The sequence below is a fragment of the Bombus vancouverensis genome, chromosome 4, assembly GCF_051014615.1.
Source record: "Bombus vancouverensis nearcticus chromosome 4, iyBomVanc1_principal, whole genome shotgun sequence".
Classification (NCBI taxonomy): Eukaryota; Metazoa; Arthropoda; class Insecta; order Hymenoptera; family Apidae; genus Bombus; species Bombus vancouverensis.
The window spans coordinates 16,412,886-16,440,590 of NC_134914.1; the positions used below are offsets into that span (position 1 = coordinate 16,412,886).

A 27,705-nucleotide genomic window follows, 5' to 3' on the forward strand; every position below is an offset into this window, starting at 1 on the left:
ATAGCCACACCTAAAACAACTACGACTGCTCTCACGACTATAGATACACCGAAGCATCCTACAACTCTGAAAACGACAATAGAGCAAACTGTCGTTACTACAACACCCTGGATTGAGACAGCTACCACTCCCGCCACGACTACAGCCACACCGTCACCACCTACAACTGCGGAGGAAACTACTATTTCTACAATAGCCAGGCCTCAAACAATTAGCACTTCGGTCGCGACTACAGCCACACCGTCGTCTCCTACAACTGTGGAAACAACTATAAAGGAAACTGTTGCTACTACAACACCCTGGATTGAGACAGCTACCACTCCCATCACGACTGCAGTCACAACATCGCCTCCTACAACTGTGGAATCAACTGTGGTGAAAACTACTGTTTCTACAATAGCCACGCCTGAAACAACTACCATTGCCGTCACGACGATAGCCACACCGTCGCCTCCTACAACTGTGAAAACAACCATAGGGGAAACTGTGGTTACTACAACACTCTGGATAGAGACAAATACCACACCCATCACGACTGCAGTCACAACATCGCCTGCTACAACTGTGGAATCAACTGTGGAGGAAACTACTGTCTCTACAACAGCGACGCCTGAAACAACTACTACTGCCGTCACGACTACAGCCATACCGTCGCCTTCTACAACTCTGAAAACAACAATAGAGGAAACTGTCATTATTACAACACCCTGGATTGAGACAGCTACTACTCCCGCCACGACTACAGCCACACCGTCACAACCCACAACTGCGGAGGAAACTACTATTACTACGATAGCCAGGCCTAAAACAACTAGCACATCTGTCAAGACAACAGCCACACCGTCGCCGCCTACTACTGTGGAAACAACCATACTGGAAACTGTGGTTACTACAACACCCTGGATAGGGACAACTACCACACCCCTCACGACTGCAGTCACAACATCGCATCCTACAACTGTGGAATCAACTGTGGAGGAAACTACTGTTTCTACAATAGCCACGCTTGAAGCAACTACCACTATCCTCACGACAATAGCCACACCGTCGCCACCTACAACTGTGGAAACAACCATAGAGGAAACTGTGGTTACTACACCACCCGGGATAGAGACAACTACCTCACACCTCACAACAGCAGTCACAACATCGCCTCCTACAACTGAAGAATCAACTGTGGAGGAAACTACTGTTTCTACCATAGCCACGCCTCAGACAACTACCATTGCCGTCACGACCATAGCCACGCCGTCGCCTCCTACAACTGTGAAAACAACCATAGAGGAAACTGTGGTTACTACAACACCCTGGATAGAGACAACTATCACACCCATCACGACTGCAGTCACAACATCGCCTCCTACAACTGTGGAATCAACTGTGGAGGGAACTACTGTTTCTACAATAGCCAGGCTTGAAGCAACTACCACTGTCCTCACGACAATAGCCACACCGTCGCCACCTACAACTGTGAAAACAACCATGGAGGAAACTGTGGTTACTACAACACCCTGGATAGAGACAACTACCACACCCATCACGACTGCAGTCACAACATCGCCTCCTACAACTGTGGAATCAACTGTGGAGGGAACTACTGTTTCTACCATAGCCACGCTTGAAGCAACTACCACTGCCCTCACGACAATAGCCACACCGTCGCCTCCTACAACTGTGGAAATAACCATACAGGAAACTGTGGTTACTACAACACTCTGGATAGAGACAACTACCACAACCCTCACGACTGCAGTCACAACATGGCCTCCTACAACTGTGGAATCAACTGTGGAGGAAACTACTGTTTCTACAATAGCCACGCCTGATACAACTGCCACTGCCGTCACGACAATAGCCACACCGTCGCCTCCTACAACTGTGGAAACAACCATAGAGGAAGCTGTGGTTACTACAACACCCTGGATAGAGACAACTATCACAACCCTCACGACTGCTGTCACAACATGGCCTCCTACAACTGTGGAATCAACTGTGGAGGAAACTACTGTTTCTACAATAGCCACGCCTGAAACAACTGCCACTGCCGTCACGACAATAGCCACACCGTCGCCTCCTACAACTCTGGAAACAACCATAGAGGAAACTGTGGTTACTACAACGCCCTGGATAGAGACAACTACCACATCCATTACGACTGCAGTCACAAGATCGCCTTCTACAACTGTGGAATCAACTGTGGAGGAAACTACTGCTTCTACAATAGCCACGCCTGAAACAACTACCACTGCCGTCACGACAATAGCCACACCTTCGCCTCCTGCAACTGTGGAAACAACCATAGAGGAAACTGTGGTTACTACAACGCCCTGGATAGAGACAACTGCCACATCCATTACGACTGCAGTCACAACATCGCCTCCTACAACTGTGGAATCAACTGTGGAGGAAACTACTGTTTCTACAATAGCCACGCCTGAAACAACTACCACTGCCGTCACAACAATAGCCACACCGTCGCCTCCTACAACTGTGGAAACTACTAGAGAGGAAACTGTGGTTACTACAACACCCTGGATAGGGACAACTACCACACAGCTCACGACTGCAGTCACAACATCGCCTCCTACAACTGTGGAATCAACTGTGGAGGATACTACTGTTTCTACAATTGCCACGCCTGAAACAACTACCATTTCCGTCACGACCATAGCTACACCGTCGCCACCTACAACTGTGGAAACAACCATAGAGGAAACTGTGGTTACTACAACACCCTGGATAGAGACAACTACCACACCTCTCACGACTGCAGTCACAACATCGCCTCCAACAACTGTGGAATCAACTGTGGAGGAAACTACTGTTTCTACAATAGCCACGCCTGAAACGACTGCCACTGCCGTCACGACAATAGCCACACCGTCGCCTCCTACAACTGTGGAAACAACCATAGAGGAAACTGTGGTTACTACAACACCCTGGATAGAGACAACTACCACACCTCTCACGACTGCAGTCACAACATCGCCTCCTACAACTGTGGAATCAACTGTGGAGGAAACTACTGTTTCTACAATAGCCACGCCTGAAACAACTACCACTGCCGTCACAACAATAGCCACACCGTCGCCTCCTACAACTGTGGAAACTACTAGAGAGGAAACTGTGGTTACTACAACACCCTGGATAGGGACAACTACCACACAGCTCACGACTGCAGTCACAACATCGCCTCCTACAACTGTGGAATCAACTGTGGAGGATACTACTGTTTCTACAATTGCCACGCCTGAAACAACTACCATTTCCGTCACGACCATAGCTACACCGTCGCCACCTACAACTGTGGAAACAACCATAGAGGAAACTGTGGTTACTACAACACCCTGGATAGAGACAACTACCACACCTCTCACGACTGCAGTCACAACATCGCCTCCAACAACTGTGGAATCAACTGTGGAGGAAACTACTGTTTCTACAATAGCCACGCCTGAAACGACTGCCACTGCCGTCACGACAATAGCCACACCGTCGCCTCCTACAACTGTGGAAACAACCATAGAGGAAACTGTGGTTACTACAACACCCTGGATAGAGACAACTACCACACCTCTCACGACTGCAGTCACAACATCGCCTCCTACAACTGTGGAATCAACTGTGGAGGAAACTACTGTTTCTACAATAGCCACGCCTGAAACAACTACCACTGCCGTCACAACAATAGCCACACCGTCGCCTCCTACAACTGTGGAAACTACTAGAGAGGAAACTGTGGTTACTACAACACCCTGGATAGGGACAACCTCCACACAGCTCACGACTGCAGTCACAACATCGCCTCCTACAACTGTGGAATCAACTGTGGAGGATACTACTGTTTCTACAATTGCCACGCCTGAAACAACTACCATTTCCGTCACGACCATAGCTACACCGTCGCCACCTACAACTGTGGAAACAACCATAGAGGAAACTGTGGTTACTACAACAACCTGGATAGGGACAACTACCACACCTCTCACGACTGCAGTCACAACATCGCCTCCAACAACTGTGGAATCAACTGTGGAGGAAACTACTGTTTCTACAATAGCCACGCCTGAAACGACTGCCACTGCCGTCACGACAATAGCCACACCGTCGCCTCCTACAACTGTGGAAACAACCATAGAGGAAACTGTGGTTACTACAACACCCTGGATAGAGACAACTACCACACCTCTCACGACTGCAGTCACAACATCGCCTCCTACAACTGTGGAATCAACTGTGGAGGAAACTACTGTTTCTATAATACCCACGCCTGAAACAACTACCATTTCCGTCACGACCATAGCTACACCGTCGCCACCTACAACTGTGGAAACAACCATAGAGGAAACTGTGGTTACTACAACACCCTGGATAGAGACAACTACCACACCTCTCACGACTGCAGTCACAACATCGCCTCCAACAACTGTGGAATCAACTGTGGAGGAAACTACTGTTTCTACAATAGCCACGCCTGAAACGACTGCCACTGCCGTCACGACAATAGCCACACCGTCGCCTCCTACAACTGTGGAAATAACCATACAGGAAACTGTGGTTACTACAACACTCTGGATAGAGACAACTACCACAACCCTCACGACTGCAGTCACAACATGGCCTCCTACAACTGTGGAATCAACTGTGGAGGAAACTACTGTTTCTACAATAGCCACGCCTGAAACAACTGCCACTGCCGTCACGACAATAGCCACACCGTCGCCTCCTACAACTGTGGAAACAACCATAGAGGAAACTGTGGTTACTACAACGCCCTGGATAGAGACAACTACCACACCCATTAGGACTGCAGTCACAACATCGCCTCCTACAACTGTGGAATCAACTGTGGAGGAAACTGCTGTTTCTATAATAGCCACGCCTGAAACAATTACCATTTCCGTCACGACCATAGCCACACTGTCGCCACCTACAACTGTGGAAACAACCATAGAGGAAACTGTGGTTACTACAACACCCTGGATAGAGACAACTACCACACCCCTCACGACTGCAGTCACAACATCGCCTCCAACAACTGTGGAATCAACTGTGGAGGAAACTACTGTTTCTACAATAGCCACGCCAGAAACGACTGCCACTGCCGTCACAACAATAGCCACACCGTCGCCTCCTACAACTGTGGAAACGACCATAGAGGAAACTGTGGTTACTACAACACCCTGGATAGAGACAACTACCACACCCCTCACGACTGCAGTCACAACATCGCCTCCTACAACTGTGGAATCAACTGTGGAGGAAGCTACTGTTTCTACAATAGCCGCGCCTGAAACAACTACCACTGCCGTCACGATAATAGCCACACCGTCGAATCCTACAACTGTGGAAACAACTATAGAGGAAACTGTGGTTACTACAACACCCTGGATAGAGACGACTATCACACCCCTCACGACTGCAGTCACAACATCGCCTCCTACAACTGTGGAATCAACTGTGGAGGAAACTACTGTTTCTACAATAGCCACGCCTCAAACAACTGCCACTGCCGTCACGACAATAGCCACACCGTCGCCTCCTACAACTGTGGAAACAACCATAGAGGAAACTGTGGTTACTACAACACCCTGGATAGAGACAACTACCACACCCCTCACGACTGCAGTCACAACATCGCCTCCTACAACTGTGGAATCAACTGTGGAGGAAACTACTGTTTCTGCAATAGCCGCGCCTGAAACAACTACCACTGCCGTCACGATAATAGCCACACCGTCGCCTCCTACAACTGTGGAAACAACCATAGAGGAAACTGTGGTTACTACAACACCCGGGATAGGGATAACTACCACACTCCTCACGACTGCAGTCACAACATCGCCTCCTACAACTGTGGAATCAACTGTGGAGGAAACTACTGTTTCTATAATAGCCACGCCTGAAACAATTACCATTTCCGTCACGTCCATAGCCACACCGTCGCCACCTACAACTGTGGAAACAACCATAGAGGAAACTGTGGTTACTACAACACCCTGGATAGAGACAACTACCACACCCCTCACGACTGCAGTCACAACATCGCCTCCTACAACTGTGGAATCAACTGTGGAGGAAACTACTGTTTCTACAATAGCCACGCCAGAAACGACTGCCACTGCCGTCACAACAATAGCCACACCGTCGCCTCCTACAACTGTGGAAACAACCATAGAGGAAACTGTGGTTACTACAACACCCTGGATAGGGACAACTACCACACCCCTCACGACTGCAGTCACAACATCGCCTCCTACAACTGTGGAATCAACTGTGGAGGAAGCTACTGTTTCTACAATAGCCGCGCCTGAAACAACAACCACTGCCGTCACGATAATAGCCACACCGTCGCCTCCTACAACTGTGGAAACAACTATAGAGGAAACTGTGGTTACTACAACACCCTGGATAGAGACAACTATCACACCCCTCACGACTGCAGTCACAACATCGCCTCCTACAACTGTGGAATCAACTGTGGAGGAAACTACTGTTTCTACAATAGCCACGCCTGAAACAACTGCCACTGCCGTCACGACAATAGCCACACCGTCGCCTCCTACAACTGTGGAAACAACCATAGAGGAAACTGTGGTTACTACAACACCCTGGATAGAGACAACTACCACACCCCCCACGACTGCAGTCACAACATCGCCTCCTACAACTGTGGAATCAACTGTGGAGGAAACTACTGTTTCTACAATAGCCGCGCCTGAAACAACTACCACTGCCGTCACGATAATAGCCACACCGTCGCCTCCTACAACTGTGGAAACAACCATAGAGGAAACTGTGGTTACTACAACACCTGGGATAGAGATAACTACCACACTCCTCACGACTGCAGTCACAACATCGCCTCCTACAACTGTGGAATCAACTGTGGAGGAAACTACTGTTTCTATAATAGCCACGCCTGAAACAATTACCATTTCCGTCACGACCATAGCCACACCGTCACCACCTACAACTGTGGAAACAACCATAGAGGAAACTGTGGTTACTACAACACCCTGGATAGAGACAACTACCACACCCCTCACGACTGCAGTCACAACATGGCCTCCAACAACTGTGGAATCAACTGTGAAGGAAACTACTGTTTCTACAATAGATACGCCTGAAACAACTACAATTGCCGTCACGGCCATAGCCACACCGTCGCCACCTACAACTGTGGAAACAACCATAGAGGAAACTGTGGTTACTACAACACCCTGGATAGAGACAACTACCAGACCCCTCACGACTGCAGTCACAACATCGCCTCCTACAACTGTGGAATCAACTGTGGAGGAAACTACTGTTTCTACAATAGCCACGCCAGAAACGACTGCCACTGCCGTCACAACAATAGCCACACCGTCGCCTCCTACAACTGTGGAAACAACCATAGAGGAAACTGTGGTTACTACAACACCCTGGATAGAGACAACTACCACACCCCTCACGACTGCAGTCACAACATCGCCTCCTACAACTGTGGAATCAACTGTGGAGGAAGCTACTGTTTCTACAATAGCCGCGCCTGAAACAACTACCACTGCCGTCACGATAATAGCCACACCGTCGCCTCCTACAACTGTGGAAACAACTATAGAGGAAACTGTGGTTACTACAACACCCTGGATAGAGACAACTATCACACCCCTCACGACTGCAGTCACAACATCGCCTCCTACAACTGTGGAATCAACTGTGGAGGAAACTACTGTTTCTACAATAGCCACGCCTGAAACAACTGCCACTGCCGTCACGACAATAGCCACACCGTCGCCTCCTACAACTGTGGAAACAACCATAGAGGAAACTGTGGTTACTACAACACCCTGGATAGAGACAACTACCACACCCCTCACGACAGCAGTCACAACATCGCCTCCAACAACTGTGGAATCAACTGTGAAGGAAACTACTGTTTCTATAATAGCCACGCCTGAAACAACTACCATTGCCGTCACGGCCATAGCCGCACCGTCGCCTCCTATAACTGTCGAAACAACTGTAGAAGAAACTGCTGTTACTACAACACTCGTTCCCGGAGCATCTACTACTGTAATAGTTACTGGTATGTTAGTAATTAAATCTTTTAAGTTTGTACGACTTTCGAAAGGAGTGCTTCTGAAATTCTAAATGAATTTTCAGTTTCTGCAACTGCGGAATTTATTAGTGAGATCTTAATTTCAGCGGTCCCAATATTATTGACGTCAATAACTGAACGAAAAATACCAATAACTGCAGAGTTTTCTACTGAAAGTGTTTCATCCGTTATGGAAATACCACTAACTGCGGAAACTTTGTTAGAATTTACCACAGAGCCTTATCCCGAGACTTCCGAGATTTATGTGTTTTCTTCTACCACAATATTTACACTTCCTTCATTGCCGACCGCATCAGAAGTTATAACATTATTCACTACAACTGAAATAGTAAGTTGGAAATGAATTTTATTTTATTTCTAAGACATCCAATATCCGATGTGATCTCATTAGACGGGCAATCGTATTTATATTTTTGTAATGAAACTTTTTGTGTGTGTTCTCTAAGTACTAAAGTTAGTTTATGTAACGATTTTAAACTATCTATGTAGGCTACGCCAATGGAGACATTTGTACTTACAACACCATCTGAAGAGACATTGCCAGTAACTGAACTTGTTAGTATGTTCGAAACTTATCATGAATTAGAATATGAAGAGGAATATAAAGAAGAAGAAGAAAAAGAAGAAGAGAAGGAAACTGCAAAACCGGAATGGTACGAGTACGAAGAGACCACGAAGTTACTAATTATAACATCATCTTCTCTGTCGTGGTATAAAATCACAACTGCACCAATTACAACAATTACAACAGCATTTACGACAGCAAGTACAACTGAAACAACTATGATAACTTCAGAACTTACCACGATATTAAAGGTTACAACTACGAAATTACCTACAACTAAAATTACTCCTACTGAAAGTACAGTTATTATTACGGAAAGTGTACGGCTCACTACTGAGAGCTCTATCACCGAGAATACTACTACTGCGGTTGAGACCACTACCAGGGTACTTTTACCAGTTACTACGAAGAGTACACCTACAGAAATTTTACCAATTACAACTAAGGGTATTGCTACAGAAATAGTTCCAACAGCGACTGAAAGTATCACCGCAATTTATGTAACCACGACATCAATAGAAACAACAACTATACCTATCACAACACTAAAAATGATTACAAGATCGTCCACTACTGAAACTGAAACGACATACCATGCTTTAGTTGAAATTACAACACCAATTACTAAAATTACAAATATTACAACCCCATACATTACTACGGAAAGTACTACAACGAAATCTACTATTGTAACTGTAGAGACAACGCCTGTCGTTGTAACAACTGTAATAACCGTTCCTCCATCAACTGTTACTACAATTACTTTGCCTACTACCCAAGTAACAAATATTACCACGGAAACACAATATATCACAGCTGAAACTATCACAGTTGAAATTCCTGTAACAGCAACAACTGTACCAACCGTAACAAAGATAATAACGGAAACCACCCCGTCTATTACGATACAATTTACGTTTCCTACGATTGAAGTTACCAAAATTACTACGAAAACACCATTCATCTCTACTGAAACACCATCGATAACAATAACAGAAATGACTCCAATTACTGTAACTACAAAGACAACTGAAACAACATTTCTTGTTCAAGTTGAAATTACTTCGCCTACAGTCCGAGTCACAAATGTTACCACAGAGTTTGTGCCCACTACCACTGAAACACCTGTGGTGACAACAACTGAAACGACTCCAATTTCTATTACTACCGAGACAACGGAAACAACACTTGTTGTTGAAGTTGAAATCACGTCGCCTACAATAAAAGTCACAAATGTCACCACAGAAGCCCTGCCCACTACCACTGAAACACCGGTGCCGACAACAACTGAAGCGATTCCAATTCCTGCCACTACAGAGACAACAGAGACGACATTTGCCCTTGAAGTTGAAATTACCTCGCCTACAATCCGAGTCACAAATGTTACCACAGAGTCCGTGCCCACTACCACTGAAACAACTATGGTGACCACAACTGAAACGACTCGAATTCCTATTACTACCGAGACAATTGAAACAACATTGTCTGCTGAAGTTGAAATTTCCTCGCCTACAGTTGAAGTCACAAATGTCACCTCAGAAGCCCTGCCCACTACCACTGAAACACCGGTGCCGACAACAACTGAAGCGATTCCAATTCCTGCCACTACAGAGACAACAGAGACGACATTTGCCCTTGAAGTTGAAATTACCTCGCCTACAATCCGAGTCACAAATGTTACCACAGAGTCCGTGCCCACTACCACTGAAACAACTATGGTGACCACAACTGAAACGACTCGAATTCCTATTACTACCGAGACAATTGAAACAACATTGTCTGCTGAAGTTGAAATATCCTCGCCTATAGTTGAAGTCACAAATGTCACCTCAGAAGCCCTGCCCACTACCACTGAAACACCGGTTCCGACAACAACTGAAGCGATTCCAATTCCTGCCACTACAGAGACAACAGAGACGACATTTGCCCTTGAAGTTGAAATTACCTCGCCTACAATCCGAGTCACAAATGTTACCACAGAGTCCGTGCCCACTACCACTGAAACAACTATGGTGACCACAACTGAAACGACTCGAATTCCTATTACTACCGAGACAATTGAAACAACATTGTCTGCTGAAGTTGAAATTTCCTCGCCTACAGTTGAAGTCACAAATGTCACCTCAGAAGCCCTGCCCACTACCACTGAAACACCGGTTCCGACAACAACTGAAGCGATTCCAATTCCTGCCACTACAGAGACAACAGAGACGACATTTGCCCTTGAAGTTGAAATTACCTCGCCTACAATCCGAGTCACAAATGTTACCACAGAGTCCGTGCCCACTACCACTGAAACAACTATGGTGACCACAACTGAAACGACTCGAATTCCTATTACTACCGAGACAATTGAAACAACATTGTCTGCTGAAGTTGAAATTTCCTCGCCTACAGTTGAAGTCACAAATGTCACCTCAGAAGCCCTGCCCACTACCACTGAAACACCGGTTCCGACAACAACTGAAGCGATTCCAATTCCTGCCACTACAGAGACAACAGAGACGACATTTGCCCTTGAAGTTGAAATTACCTCGCCTACAATCCGAGTCACAAATGTTACCACAGAGTCCGTGCCCACAACCACTGAAACAACTGTGGTGACAACAACTGAAACGACTCGAATTCCTATTACTACCGAGACAACTGAAACAACATTGTCTGCTGAAGTTGAAATTTCCTCGCCTACAGTTGAAGTCACAAATGTCACCACAGAAGCCCTGCCCACTACCACTGAAACACCGGTGCCGACAACAACTGAAGCGATTCCAATTCCTGCCACTACAGAGACAACAGAGACGACATTTGCCCTTGAAGTTGAAATTACTTCGCCTACAATCCGAGTCACAAATGTTACCACAGAGTCCGTGCCCACTACCACTGAAACACCTGTGGTGACAACAACTGAAACGACTCCAATTTCTATTACTACCGAGACAACGGAAACAACACTTGTTGTTGAAGTTGAAATCACGTCGCCTACAATAAAAGTCACAAATGTCACCACAGAGGCCGTGCCCACTACCACTGAAACACCTGTGGTGACAACAACTGAAACGACTCGAATCCCTATTACTACCGAGACAACTGAAACAACATTTACTGCTGAAGTTGAAATTTCCTCGCCTACAGTTGAAGTCACAAATGTCACCACAGAAGCCCTGCCCACTACCACTGAAACACCGGTGCCGACAACAACTGAAGCGATTCCAATTCCTGCCACTACAGAGACAACAGAGACGACATTTGCCCTTGAAGTTGAAATTACCTCGCCTACAATCCGAGTCACAAATGTTACCACAGAGTCCGTGCCCACTACCACTGAAACAACTATGGTGACCACAACTGAAACGACTCGAATTCCTATTACTACCGAGACAATTGAAACAACATTGTCTGCTGAAGTTGAAATTTCCTCGCCTACAGTTGAAGTCACAAATGTCACCACAGAAGCCCTGCCCACTACCACTGAAACACCGGTGGTGACAACAACTGAAACGACTCGAATTCCTATTACTACCGAGACAACTGAAACAACATTTACTGCTGAAGGTGAAACTTCCTCGCCTACAGTTGAAGTCACAAATGTCACCACAGAAGCCCGGCCCACTACCACTGAAACACCGGTGCCGACAACAACTGAAGCGATTCCAATTCCTGGCACTACAGAGACAACAGAGACGACATTTGCCCTTGAAGTTGAAATTACCTCGCCTTCCGTCGAAGTCACAAATGTAACCACAGAGACCCTGCCCACTACCACTGAAACAATTCCAATCACCGTTACTACAGAGACAACTGAAACAACATTTGCCGTTGAAGTTGAAATTACATCGCCTTCGGTCGAAGTCACAAATGTAACCACAGAGACCCTGCCTACTACCACTGAAACAATTTCTATCACCGTTACTACAGCGACAACTGAAACAACATTTGCTGTTGAAGTTGAAATTACGTCGCCTTCGGTCGAAGTCACAAATGTCACCACAGAGACCCTGACTACTACCACTGAAACAATTCCAATTCCTGTCACTATAGAGACAACTGAAACAACATTTGCCGTTGAAGTTGAAATTACCTCGCCTTCGGTCGAAGTCACAAATGTCACCACAGAGACCCTGCCCACTACCACTGAAACAACTCCAATTCCTGTCACTACAGAGACAACTGAAACAACATTTGCCGTTGAAGTTGAAATTACGTCGCCTTCGGTCGAAGTCACAAATGTAACCACAGCGACCCTGCCCACTACCACTGAAACAATTCCAATTCCTGTCACTACAGAGACAACTGAAACAACATTTGCCGTTGAAGTTGAATTTACGTCGCCTACAATCGAAGTCACAAATGTCACCACAGAGGCCTTGCCTACTACCACTGAAACAATTCCAATTCCTGTCACTATAGAGATAACTGAAACAACATTTGCCGTTGAAGTTGAAATTACCTCGCCTTCGGTCGAAGTCACAAATGTAACCACAGAGACCCTGCCTACTACCACTGAAACAATTCCTATCACCGTTACTACAGAGACAACTGAAACAACATTTGCTGTTGAAGTTGAAATTACGTATCCTTCGGTCGAAATCACAAATGTCACCACGGAAACTTTGTCCATTACCACTGAAACGCCGATGCTGACTACAACTGAAACGATTCCAATTCCTGTCACTACAGAGACAACTGAAACAACATTTGCCGCTGAAGTTGAAATTACATCGCCTACAGTCGAAGTCACAAATGTCACCACAGAGGCCCTGCCTACTACCACTGAAACAATTCCAATTCCTGTCACTATAGAAACAACTGAAACAACATTTGCCGTTGAAGTTGAAATTACCTCGCCTTCGGTCGAAGTCACAAATGTCACCACAGAGACCCTGCCTACTACCACTGAAACAACTCCAATTCCTGTCACTACAGAGACAACTGAAACAACATTTGCCGTTGAAGTTGAAATTACGTCACCTTCGGTCGAAGTCACAAATGTAACCACGAAGACCCTGCCCACTACTACTGAAACAATTCCAATTCCTGTCACTACAGAGACAACTGAAACAACATTTGCCGTTGAAGTTGAAATTACGTCGCCTTCGGTCGAAATCACAAATGTCACCACGGAAACCTTGCCCATTACCACTGAAACGCCGATGCTGACTACAACTGAAACGATTCCAATTCCTGTCACTACAGAGACAACTATTACAGTAATATATCCTGTTACAACCGAGGTACCCACACTTGTGAAATTAACAGAGGCCTTATCGCCGATAACGGGTCATTGGGAAGTTAATATTACTAGCCCTTATGTAAATGAAACAATTGAAATTTTGACCACTGAGTTGACTGTAGAAACAGCTAAAACGACTGAATTTACTATAACATCAATCGTGTCCCCTATCGTTACTACGACCGAAGCAGAAGTATATGAAATATATGAGGAAGCAGTTCCTAAAGAAGAATACGAAGAAAAGGATGAAGAGGCGGAGGAGGAGGAAGAAGAAGAGACATTCAGTCCACCTTGGTACGACTATGTAGAAGAGAATATAACGACGACGACGCCAAAAATTGAAACACCTACGAAAGAAATTATACGAATAGAAGTTACAATTATCAAAGAAGAACTAAATATTACAACTCCCTTTGTGACTATTCCTGAAATTGTATCTACTACTTTAACTCTATTATTTACTGAGGAAACAACATTGAAAAGTCCAGCTATTGAAACAACGACAGAGGAATCCATTGGGATAGAAATAACTAAAAAGTCTAATATCACTACTTTGAAGTATACGCTGCCTCCAACTTTGAAATTCACTACGGAATATTTGCCAATCGATTATTTGGAAGAAAATATTACGAGACCGGCGAAAGTTACAACACTCATACCCATAACTTCTACAAAGGTATCGAATATTACTAAAGAAAAAGTTAGCAAGCTACCTATTTCTCCTGCATCAACAACACCTATGGTGACACGTACGACGAATCAAGAACAAAAGAAACAACGCCAAGAGGAAAAGAAAGAAGAGTTGATAGAAGAACTGAAACAATTAGAACAAACTGCGGAAATAATTTTAGATAGAGAGAAAAAGCTGGATACAGAAGAGAAAGAATGGGAAATGAATAAGGCAAGACGAATGCACGAAATCTTCCAAAAGCAAAAAGAAATGAAAACCGCTTATGAAACCAAGTCTTCTTCAACAACAGGAACTGAACGTGTCAATGGAGAACCGCCAGTTTTACCCGAAGCAACACCTCCGGTTAATGCTACGGCCCTCCAAACTGATGTTGTTCCAATGAAACCAGAAATGACAATACATCCTGCAATGACGACAGAAGATGAACTCGAGGCAGAAGTTGAAGACCTGAAGAAGAAATATTCCGAAAAAGAGAAATGGCTGGAGGTACGAGAGAAGAAATTATTAGAAAGAGAAAAGAAGCTTCAGAAGGAGAAAGAAGAATTCGAGAAGAAAATAAAGGAAATGGAGGAGAAATTAGCGAGAGGGGAAGAAATTTCATTCACCACGGAACCCTATTATGAAGAACCAATGCGTACGACGCCATCTTTCTCGCAGGTACCACCTACAGAGAAAACGACAATTGAAATTCGAGAAACAACAGTAGCGGAACCTATAAAAGAGACTAGTGTGAGAAAAATCATCACACAGTCTCAGGAGGAAGAAGAGGAAGAAGAAGAACGCGAAGAACGGGTGAAAGTAAAAGACACGACGAAGATGTGTTTGAATGTTTTAAAGTCAAAACCTTTGGAAGAACAAGCTGAAGGTTTAGTGACAGGAAAACTTTGCTTACCGTTCAGTCCAGATAAAGAGCAGAGAACAAAGATCAGTGGACTGCACCTTAAAGAACACGAATGGACTGAAAGTGCATTTACGAAGGGTCATGAAGAATCGCAGACAGAATTGGAGAAGCAGGAGAATCGATTTAAACGAAACATTCCTCAGAGAGAGAATGTTTGTCCTGAATTCCTGATTAATCAATTTACTAATGAAAATGAAGATATAAAGACGCAGATTGAGCAGCCATTTTCCAAATATGGAAATCGTAGCTTTCGGCTTGCGAATATTTTCATGATCACTGAAGCGTCAAAGACTACTGAGAAGAGTTATTGGAAAATTAGTAGTAACAGATATAAGGTTAGATCTATGTTGCAAATTATTGAAGTTGAAGATAAAGAGAATGAGGAAGACGATGAAATAATTGTGAAAAGAGATGAAACAGGTGTTGAAAGTTGTTATTACGAGGATCAAGTCGAAAGAAATCCGAGACAAGACGAAAGCACTTCCCCAGGTACAACGGAAAGTACAGATGATGAAATCGAGGAGGAGACTGTAAAATCCGAGATTGAATCGAGCGAAGATAATTCGTTCAAGAATGATGCAGATAGAAAAACAGAATCTGTTCCGGAGAAGGAAACGTATAGTAAGGAAGATGAAGTGGAGGAAGTAACTGAAAGCCAACGTATTAAGGAAAAACCAAGTGAAAGAAAGTACAAAGATAAAGATAAAGAAAAAGACGGTAAAGGTGAGATAATTTAGCAGACCAAAAATGTAATAGACTAAGCAGTTTTAATATATTTCATTAAATTAAACGGAATATTTTCAAATTAAGTCACATAACAAATATATGTATTTAGGAAAAGAAGAATTTTTCTAAATATCCCTCTCCAAATTTTCGTTTTACATGCCAAGAAAACGCAAAACATTTACTTACTGATATACTTATCGTTATATTTCCATTATTATTTATAATAAGGCTAGTACGAGTTTGTGCACATTTATCTTATTCAAACATTATTCACTCTGATTTTCAGGTAAAGAAAAATCGAGACAGACACCTGGTCCGGAATGGCCAACGGAAGCTTTAACCGCTTATCACGTAGGTGGTACTAAAATCTGGATGTTAGAGTATCCAGAACGCGAGTTTTCGGAATTGAAGGAAGGCGAGCAAGATGTGGAAAACGTCGGAGAACGACCACTCGAGGCAACGACTTGCTACTATGTTATTCTTGAGAACGAGGAGGGCAGTATCGAAAATCCCGAGAAAGATTACGATAAAGAAAATAGCTTTGAATCATCCTTGAAAGAGTATATTCCAAATGCAAACGACCAATATCCCAGGTACAGATAAATCCTGACGCAAAAAATCAGCAAGAAAGATACATAAATTTCACGATAAAAAAATCTGCTGTTAGGGAAGAAGTGAAGAATTACCATTTTTTTAACTACAATACTTCATTCTCGATAAAATACATACAGTGACTCACAAAAATATTTGAGTATCGACATAATATGTTGAGAGCAAGTTTCTATAAGTTTTCAGATACTTTCATGTGCCACTGTACATAATATGTATTTATCAGAAGCACCAAAAAAGAATAACGAAAAAGCATAAAGTAAAATAGCAGTAAGATGTAGCACGTAATGCTAACAAGTTGTAAAATTTGTATATATGTATATATATGTAAAAGAGTATATTAATAAATTTAATTAGAAAATTCATTTTAAACAGATAGCAATTTCAATCGATTAATGACGGAATTTGCAATGGCACCATCGCTATTAATTCGTTAAGCAATCAGTTTGATTAATTTTTTGGTAGCAACCGCACTGGCCGCAGATCTCTAACCGGAAGTTCACAGTGGTTCGTAAATACTCGGACTGACAATGGAGTATCTTCGTCAAAAGTTTACCTTTGGCCAGATCGTTTCGTCGACCGTTTTATTTTTTAGTGGAATCAAAAAAGATTTTATGAAATAACATTGTACAAATAACAAGTCTGACACTAACGTAATCTATTCTTTTTGCATTGGAAAGAAATTCCCCTAATATTAAATCGAATTTATAATTTATCGATGTATTGTAAACGTGGAATTTATACTTATTTAAAGAAAGTTCTAATACGACGAAGAAGAATTAAGAAGCGTCATTGGCACATTTATCTCTATTTAATAGTACCCCTACACTCCTATAATATTCCTACGATATTACGTACATTGTACATTCATCAGAGATCATTTTGATGCTACATAGTAAAGGTATCGCATTAAGTATTCGCATGGCCATACAAGAAGTCTATTACTGAATTTAGATCTAGTTACTACAAATGAGAAAATTGGGGAATATATTGGGTTGGCAACTAAATAATTGCGAATTTTGTCAATACCATCTAATGACAAAATCCGCAATCACTTAGTTGCCAACCCAATAGTATTAATTTTACGAGAATGTAAAATCGAAGAATACCTTTTATTTTTGGATAATTGTTTTTAAGCTCAGAAACGATACGAATTCAATTTCCATCAATTTCTCTATTTCAATGTTCGATATTGGAAATGCGATCTCTTTTATTTGCGGACACATCGTTTCACTCAAAAATCTAAATTTTATTTTCAAATACATTTATAGCGTGTACTATACAGTAATATTATAATATCGTATTGAAAATTATTTGTACAATTTTGTGATAAATAACTACAAAATTAAAAAGTGTCAAATTAATAGAATACTTCCTTTCAAAAATACGTGATATTGAAGTAAAACAGAAAACAAACACCGCGTTCAATCCTCGCTATCCATTTTTGACAGGAAACGATAGTTCAGGAAGGATTATCGAGGCTTTCTCGCGGTCGAATAATTAGATCCGCTGAAACTCAATCAATCTTTCGTTAGGCGTGCCTTGTAAGACGATTTCGTTAAATTCAATTTGCCAGCAGTAAGTATTGCCGATATTTCATCGGCAATGAAACGCCCATATATCGCTGATATCGCGATCAATAAAATTTATCGATATAACTTGATGGAAAAAATCGGAATTGTCATATAAATACGAACGGCATGACGAAACTATCCAGAGTGCTTATACACGACGAATTTTTGTAGTTGTGCGTAACTTGTTTTTCAAAGTAAAATATTGATCGAAATTTATTTCCTATAATTTAGGTATGTATGGGACTAATTATCATATGTACAGTTTGACACAGAAATATCGCTATCGACCTGGAAAGTTCTTCATTAAAAATGTGAGAGAATGCTCGAATTGGGAACGAGAAATATTTTTTCACGATATGATCGTATAAAACCTCGGAATCAGTCATTAAGAAGTCGTTCGAGGTACTAGTTTCTTGACACTGACGATCACCAGACGTTGTTTACGCCAGAGTCTAGTGACTAGACTAAAAACACACCTTGTTGAGTGGTGCGCAAGTCGAATGTTTCATCCGAAAGAACAAAAAACGTGAGGATTTTCGTGAGTAATTTTATGACGTACTATTTCCACTACTTTTCAGAAGAATATTTTTCAGTCGAAACACTAACATTTACAATGGCTTTCTTTCAGCGATAGTGGCGATGCTTTCATTTTACACGTTCATCGTGTTCTCAGTAACCGAGCGTATTATAAACGTCTGTTACTTCCGAAAGATCATTAGCCACTCGTATCGGTCGAGGACCGTCTAAAAGAATTTCCGCGATCTTTGCCTAATTGATTCGAAGCTTCACGTTCGTCCAGGTATCGCTCATCCTTTTCTCATTAAGCGTCTGCCGCGATTCACGCGCACGGAAGTGCATGAATAAACGAACAAGCATGCTGATGGACCTTTGGCCTTGTTAAACGCTCGATCAAGTCAAGATCGAGTCAAGAGTCAAGACCGTTCTCGTGCGAGTGCTATACGTATTCGTGAACCTTATCTCAATAGCCGGAAATTAGAAACTTTCGAAACCTTGTCATCGTTCGGAGAAAAACACCCCTTACATTAGTGGAGTTGACAATCATCGCTCGAACATCCACTACTCTCTCTCGTGAATAAGTTAGCCAAAATTAATTGCAAACATGAACCTGCAAACATACACAGTTGAAGTTAGTGAAACAGTCATTGAAATTAAAATATCGTGTTCTAGCGAAAAAGGAAGAAAAGAAATCATTTAGGAAAAAGGAACAAGCTGTTATCGTAGTGTGGAACACTGATCACCGAAACACGATGAAGGAATCTCAAAGCATAATTTCTGTATTCAATGTTGCAATCGGTTTGTTACTGGTAAGTAATATGAAAAAGTCTTAATTATATTTTAATAAGTTACTATTTAACTTAGCATTGGACTCTTGATATCTTTTTTACAAAAGCATCCAATGAGTTTAAGAAATCCAATAATTTAAGAAATAATATTTATTCGGCTCTGAATGATAAGCCTTTCACGCTGAAAGTAATTAATTATTATATTTGTTCTCGATAAAACCATTCTCAAATTTTAGTGCATTGTCTCTTCTTTACAAAACCACCCGAAAAAAGTGTGTTTCTAGCATTAATAATTAATAAAAAACAATTTTTCTCAAAGACTAAAAATATTAGGTTCTGAATTTTATCAGTTGTAAATCTGATACTATCAGGTCTGATAGTTTGGATTTAATTGCAGTAATAATATTCATGGTAGTTTCGACTAAATAGTGTTTCTCAGTTACTAAACAACTGTCTTAAGTTTGAAGAAAATACGAATGAATCGTTATTGACATGCATAAATTTTTGTTCCAATTTTTTGTTAATGTTTTTTTTAAAATCTACGAAATGATAGTTCGTACATAAATAAAATACAAGTAAAATACATAACATATATTTCTAAGTCTTTTTGCTTGATAAAACAAGAATGTAGAATGTAGAATAGTAGAATACCATAATTCAAGGACTGTAGCAAAGATAATACAGTAATCTTTGAGTTAACCATTTAACCATTTTCAAGCTTGAAGCCGAATAATCGCGTTAACCCAAATGAAGATTAAACGAAATTCATTTATCGGATAGTTTGATTACAAGGCCGTTGTTTGAAACAATACGCTGAAACGATAAACTACTCGTAGAACTTAAACCAACGACCGTCTTTGCAGTTGACTGATCGTGGTCCACAGACTTGTCAGAAGTCTCAAAGGGACAGTCAGCTTTTGATTACAGAGTAGTTCGATACTCTGAGTCTCGGCGAGATTAGATGCCATTTGAATTAAAAATAATAATTATTTTACGTTCGTTTTCTTTATTTCTCGTGTATCTTATTAGAATCCCTCGCGTTGAAAGTTGAAAATATGTATTAACGCAATCTACCAACAACAAAGAAGACAATCTGTCAGCTGTATTTGAAAAGGATTTTCCAGGACATCTCCTCTATATCTTTTGGTATTATGAAAGGAACGGTAGCTTTTTTGAACGAAGTTGAGTATATTAGAAAGCTGATATATAAAAATAAGTATACAAGAAATTATTTGTCGAAGATTGGTACGTAGAAATTTTAATAAATTTCAAGGTATACATCCCAATGATTAATTCCGAATCAACCAAAGGTTTCATAATATTAAAAAGAATGAAAATTTGTAAGGAGTATCTCAATATTTTAAGACACACAATTAAATATATTTTTCCATTTTTGATTCAAAGTATCAGAAACATTAGGATCTTAACGAATCGTATCTTTTGAAAGGTCTTCAACAACGTCCACAGTGATTCTCAATGGCAAAATGAAACAATACCTTCTTGTAAAGGACAAACTTTCTGCGAGAATGTTGCGAATTATCCCTTTGATGCGGTGAAGAAAATAATTAGCAAACATTCACTTCTTAAAAATTATAGTAATCTCGATATGGTTAGTATTCATTTTTATAAAAGTATTTTCATTTCCTAATGAAAGAAATGCGACTTATCATGTTCTTCTCTTGATATTCAACCTTTTTTCTCTAATTTCTTATTTTTATTAATCAATTTATAGATTACTTCATTCTTTTACTTTTCTATGACATATTTATATATAATATCTGTAAATGATAGATATGTTGCATTTTATTTTTCAAATTTTGTTGATTTTACTTTTAGGTAGAACCACTTAAACCCACTCTACCGATGCACTCAGAATATGGAACGAAACTCTGTCAGTCAATCGTAAGTACGTATAATTTAGTACTTGATTTCTATCTATATCTTTCAAAATAATTTCAGGAGAAAATTATCTTTCCAAAAACGGCGGAAAATATGAATAACGAGTGGTCGTACGTCCTTAACACTGATGATGTGGTACAGGGAGTACACATAGAGAAATGCGTGTATGTAAAATACATACATTGTCTATATAAAAGAAATTAATCCCTATCGTCTCTGTTTGTTTCGCGTCATAAAATACCAGCAGCTTTTTAAAATTATTTTACTGCTACCTATATACATAGGAAGAAGCAATAACTAATATATTATCGTTGTCACTTTTATCGTTAAATATCCTAGATCAGTGGTCCTCAACCTAAAGTTCGCGTATTCCTAATTGTAAAGATAAAGACTTACAAGAGTATGTCAGGATTTCTTATTAAAATTTTCATAATTTTATAAAATTTGTTAAATGTTTGTGTCATCTTTCCATATATATATAGTCTATATATGTATATGTTTTATTTTATTAAAACAATCTTAGAATCATTATTTTTTTATAGCAACGAAGGCAAACGTTGTAGCTCGATAAATGGGCTCGCAAGAGGTTACATAACCGTATGTAAACAAAGGTACGTTCATAATCAACTCCTAGGACTTCAGAAGGGTGGCTCGTATACCTATCAGCAATTCCGATTCCCATCCAATTGCTACTGTTACATTGAATACGTCGGCCCTGACATACGGCTCGTCGAAGTAGCAGACTTCCAAAACAAATCAAGCGATATCAATTGACCTTATTGAATTCATCTAAAACGGATATCTATATTATATAGAAGAATGGAGTACTTAAGAGGAAATTCCATTACTCTGTGATTTTTCTTTTTTCATAACATTGTTATTGATTATCTATACGCGATATAGTCGCTATGTCAGATATAAAATTGTGCATATAAAGCTTCATAAAAGGATAAAGAGAAGTGTTTATTGCTGTAAGAAATTTTTGCAGGGCGATATTAGGTAATAAATAACTGAACAATTATATTTTAATCTTTTTTATCTTTGTTAATATAGATGAATTTTTAAAGGAACGAATTGTGTTCTTTTATGTTTTTATCCTATTGTTTCGTGTTTAATGTTTATCGTTTAATGATCAGACATTTATTATATTTCATTTATGCATGTAAGTACATATTCTTCGAATAAGAAAAGTGACAAAGTATATAGATATAAATATAATAAAATTTGAATATCACGACAGGACGAAGTAATAAAGTGTTACATATGTAAAGTGCAGTGAAATAAATAAAAGCAATAACTCTGCAAAAATATGTCTTCAATTTTTTCATTTCATCAGAAATTGTATGAATGACGGAATATTTCCAAGCATTAGACTTCCATTTTATTTCCCATTAAATTTTGTTAAATAAAAATAAAAATATAGTTAATCTTCTAAAATCCGACTTCTTTCGCTTACGTAAGAAAAGATTGTAATTAACTGCAGTTTTTATTTTGATGCAAAATTTAAGAATTAATAATTGTTAGCTATAAAGAGATAATTTGGTGGCAACGCAATCTGTATATTAAAAATGGTAACTAATAAAATACAGTAGCATAGTAGCAACGAAATAAAAAAATTTTTCTTGATATATTTATTTTATTTCACGTTTCGGTCGTTATTTTCAACAGCTGAACATATTGTGATTCAATAATACGTCATCATATCGTAACACCTGTTAAACTGATAAATATGATATCTGGAAAATAATATGGGAGACAAAGCTACATACAGAACGAAAAAAATTGGAATTTTTTGATTTCTTGGCAACATATTTCGATAATATTTTCAACGTTATTTTACAATAAAATTTATTTATATTTTATTACCTTCAATGGGATTTGTTCCAATTGTATATTTCTTGTTCAATAATCTTGCTTGCAACGTTTTAATCCTCTCAAAAAGTTTTACATTTATTACCAAATTAAAGATCATCTTCCTTTTTATAAAATCAATTTGTTTTAATTATATTTCTTTGGATTGTACATTAGAATTTCTATAATTTGAAGGCAATTCTTTATATATAACACTCTGAATACAAAAAAGTATTTAGATTAATAAATTGTTAACAAATTTTCTTAAGATATCAGTTGGTTTTAGAATAAGTAAGGAACGGAAAAGCACGAATAATTAATAAAAAACGAATTAAAAAATTGAACTTCTGTTCTGCGGAACAATAAAAATTTCCATTTATTTATTTTTCTCAAGATGTAACCAACATTGCTTCCACTTGTCAAAGCACAATATTTGTCCTTTCATTTCTAAGCTGATATTTTATTTAATACTGTTTGAAACAAATAAATAAAATTTACAATAAATTGTCGTTAATTATGTATATCTAAAGTCATACATGTGTCTTCTTAATATGTCTTTAATACATTTTCTCAGAACAAGTTACTTGCGCGCAATAGTAACAATATTTAAACAGGTGACATTAATGATATTAGTATAACTCCGTCACTTATAATAAAAATAACTTGCATAATTTACATAAGGACTTTTATATTCGATATCTTCTTTTTATTTATTACCATGTTGCTCTGATATCTCGATGTTTCTTAACTGACTGTAACGTTCGAAAATGATAGAATAATAAGACGAAACTCTCGTATCTTGTTATAAAAATATTATAACAATAACATTAATGAATAATTATGTGAAAATAACCATAAATATCCAAAAATACAATACGATTAACGTTCTAGCTAAATGCGAAACGAACAAACACAATTTGTTATTACACGTAACTCGTCTACTTTGCGTTTCGTTATATGTAAATACGAAACATTTAAGTATTAAAATATCGTTTGCGCAGAATAACAATGCAAGTATAATTGGGATATTTTAAAATTCGAAATAACATCAACTTGAATAAAGCACAAAACTTTTGACAAGTTGTAAAAACACAGCAGGACACACTAATTACAAGAGCTTCCGCGAACGAATGTCAATACCTATGGCCACATTGGAAATTGACGACCATCATATCGCGCAAAGAAAATAAACGGAAATAAAAATATGTCTGCGGAAAGAAATATTCGCCGTTGCAGATGTCGATGTTTAATTTTCATTCAAGTATAAAAGCAACGACTTCGTCACCGTACTGCAGCAGTCCGAAAAGGAAACAGCTAACCATGAAGATCACGTTGTTGTTGTTGGCAGTATTCGTCTGCGTGCAGTTAGCGATCGCAGGCGTGAATATAGAAGCCAGAAAGGAAGCGGATGCGTCTGCAGAAAGCTCCGGATCGAAGAGTTCCCAAGCGGAGAAAAAGGAAGAAGCATCGCAAAGCTCCTCGGCTTCTAAATCGTCAAATGAAAAAGAAAGCTCGAAAAGCGGCGGAGGCATAGAAATCAGCGGAGGCGTAGAAAGCGGCGGAAATTGGAAAAACGGTGGAAGCTCGGGAAGCGGCGAGAAATGGAAAAACGGTGAAAGCTCGGAAAACGGCGGCAAATGGAATAACGGTGCAAACTCGGAAAGCGGCGAAAAATGGAATAACGGCGGAAATTCGGAAAACGGCGCAAAGTGGAATAACGGTGCAAGCTCGGAAAACGGAGAAAAATGGAAGAACGGTGGAAGCTCAGAAAGCGGCAAAAATTGGAAGAACGGCGGAAGCTCGGAAAGCGACAAAAATTGGAAGAACGGTGAAAGCTCCGAAAGTGGCAAAAATTGGAAGAACGGTGGAAGCTCGGGAAGCGGTGAGAAATGGAAAAACAGTGAAAGCTCGGAAAACGGCGGAAAATGGAATAACGGTGCAAGCTCGGAAAGCGGCGAAAAATGGAATAACGGCGGAAATTCGGAGAACGGCGGAAATTCGGAAAACGGCGCAAAGTGGAATAACGGTGGAAGCTCCGAAAGCGGCAAAGATTGGAAGAACGGTGGAAGTTCGGAAAGCGGAGAAAAATGGAAGAACAATGGAAGCTCGGAAAACGGCAAAAAATGGAATAACGGTGGAAATTCCGAAAGTGGCAAAAATTGGAAGAACGACGGAAGCTCCGAAAGCGGCAAAGATTGGAAGAACGGTGGAAGTTCGGAAAGCGGCGAAAATTGGAAGAACGATGGAAGCTCGGAAAGCGGCAAAAATTGGAAGAACGATGGAAGCTCGGAAAGCGGCAAAAATTGGAAGAACGATGGAAGCTCGGAAAGCGGCAAAAATTGGAAGAACGGTGGAAACTCGGAAAGCGGCAAAAATTGGAAGAACGGTGGGAACTCGGAAAGCGGCGGAAAATGGAATAAAGGTGGAAACTCGGGCAGCGGCGAAAATTCGAAGAACGGTGGAAGCTCCGAAAGCGGCAAAAATTGGAAGAACGACGGAAGCTCGGAAAGCGACAAAAATTGGAAGAACGGTGGAAGTTCGGAAAGCGGCGAAAATTGGAAGAACGATGGAAGCTCGGAAAGCGGCAAAAATTGGAAGAACGGTGGAAACTCGGAAAGCGGCAAAAATTGGAAGAACGGCGGAAGCTCGGAGAGCAACGAGGGCTGGAAAAACAGTGAAAGCGGAAAGAAAGACGAAAGCTCGAAAAACAGCGAAAGTTGGAAGAGCAACGAAAGCTCGAAGAACGATGGCAGCTGGAAGAGCAGTGGAGAATCAGGTAGGATTAATAAATTATCAAACGGATATACAGAAATTTACTACACTATAAAATTTAGAGAATTTAGCGAAATTAAACCCCTATGAATTATTTACTCTTGTTCAGTACGGAAGTAGTCAGGTTAAAGTACACTTGTCAAATCTTTAAAGTCGATTTTCTTGAAAACGGAGCCTCAGATGGAAAAATGTTATAGTAAATTTTTTTCTTTTTTTTTCACGTAGAATTATCCCGTATACGAATATAGATCTGTAAATACTAGAAACCATAAAACAAAAAGATTCCTTTAATCCATAAACCAATAAATTTATTTTACAGAAAAGTGGAAAGATGGTAAAGTAGTGGTGGAAGGCAGCATTAGTATAAACTGGGCAGATATCAAAGAGCAGGTTAGCAACATTGCTACATCCTTAGAAGAGGGTGGTAACCTCAAGGCTGTATTGAAAATAAAGAAAGGAGAAAAGAAAATTTCAAGTTTGGAGGAAATCAAGGAGAAAATCCGTGTATTACTGAAATGGATTGAAGAAGGCAAAGATACTAGCAGCCTATTAGATTTGAAAGAGGGTAGCAAGGATATTGCGTCGTTGGAAAAAATCAAAGAAAAGATCCTTTTGATCGTTAAGTTAGTGAATGAAGGAAAAGACACTAGTGGTCTTTTAGATTTAGAAGCGAGTGGCAAAGTAATTCTAGAATTGCAAAGCGCCATAGAAGAGGTTCTCGCAAAGTCAGAAAAGATAACCAAAGTATCTGAAGCTCTTTCCGGTTTACTAAAAAGCAAAACTGTCTCGGACATAAAACCGCTTCAAGCAGTAATTCCTTTAATCCTTGAATTGCAAAAATCAGGCGTTAACCTTAGTACTTTAAACAAGTGGTCCGCCACTAGCGTAAGTGCTATAGACATAGAACGCGTCACGAAAACGGTTCCAGTGCTCCTTCAATCCATGAAAGGAGGCGTAGATGTTCAGAGCCTTTTGAGTGCGAAAGGTGCAAAGAAACTTGGCATTAGTGCTTTGGACTTGCAGGCTGTTCAAGGAGCTCTCGGCGTGGTTGGAAAACTAAGTTCAGGTGGTGCGTTGAACCTAAATGGCTTGTTGAACTTGAAAGGTGGCGCTAGTGTGTTAGGTGCAGGAAAGGTCGGAGGATTAATTTCTTTACCGAAACTTTAAGAGATAAACCGATAAAGGCAGATATACTCTCGGAATATTTTTTTTGGAAGTTGAATAGTCCATAAAACAATTATTTCTGATTATTATAATTTAGCCTAAAATATTAAATAAAATGGAGAAATATATGAGAAATAAGGTTCAAATATATAAATAATAAGTTTTAATTTATATGTAATGTGTTGGGAAGAAATTTCTCTAATAACAAGTTGAATTTATAATTTATCGATATATTGTAAACACGGAACTTGTACTTGTTCAAAGAAAGTTCTAATATAATACAGAAGAATTAAGCATCAGTAGTATATTTAT

The 27,705-nt window shown here is 40.3% G+C and overlaps 2 protein-coding genes across 2 annotated transcripts; both read left to right on the forward strand.

The window, feature by feature from the left end:
* Nucleotides 1-19,671: 19,671 nt before the first annotated feature.
* On the forward strand, nt 19,672-22,590 carry LOC117166681 (protein spaetzle-like). The gene is made up of 5 exons (XM_033350882.2): nt 19,672-19,728; nt 21,155-21,316; nt 21,544-21,609; nt 21,667-21,770; nt 22,149-22,590. The coding sequence occupies exons 1-5, from the start codon at nt 19,672-19,674 to the stop codon at nt 22,378-22,380; spliced, it is 621 nt and encodes a 206-aa protein (XP_033206773.1). The 3' UTR covers nt 22,381-22,590.
* Nucleotides 22,591-24,763: 2,173 nt separating this feature from the next.
* LOC117166730 (uncharacterized) lies at nt 24,764-27,686 on the forward strand. The gene is made up of 2 exons (XM_033350968.2): nt 24,764-26,233; nt 26,549-27,686. The coding sequence occupies exons 1-2, from the start codon at nt 24,778-24,780 to the stop codon at nt 27,394-27,396; spliced, it is 2,304 nt and encodes a 767-aa protein (XP_033206859.2). The 5' UTR covers nt 24,764-24,777; the 3' UTR covers nt 27,397-27,686.
* The last annotated feature ends 19 nt before the right edge of the window (nt 27,687-27,705 follow it).

What these genes read in the sequence shown, in the direction of transcription:
- LOC117166730 (XM_033350968.2), top strand. Translation starts at nt 24,778, where the DNA reads ATGAAGATCACGTTGTTGTTGTTGGCAGTATTCGTCTGCGTGCAGTTA. An exon ending in GAAGAGCAGTGGAGAATCAG is followed by an intron (nt 26,234 to 26,548) that starts GTAGGATTAATA and finishes TTTATTTTACAG; the next exon opens with AAAAGTGGAAAGATGGTAAA.
- LOC117166681 (XM_033350882.2), top strand. Translation starts at nt 19,672, where the DNA reads ATGAAGGAATCTCAAAGCATAATTTCTGTATTCAATGTTGCAATCGGT. An exon ending in CGAAACTCTGTCAGTCAATC is followed by an intron (nt 21,610 to 21,666) that starts GTAAGTACGTAT and finishes AAATAATTTCAG; the next exon opens with GAGAAAATTATCTTTCCAAA. An exon ending in GTACACATAGAGAAATGCGT is followed by an intron (nt 21,771 to 22,148) that starts GTATGTAAAATA and finishes ATTTTTTTATAG; the next exon opens with CAACGAAGGCAAACGTTGTA.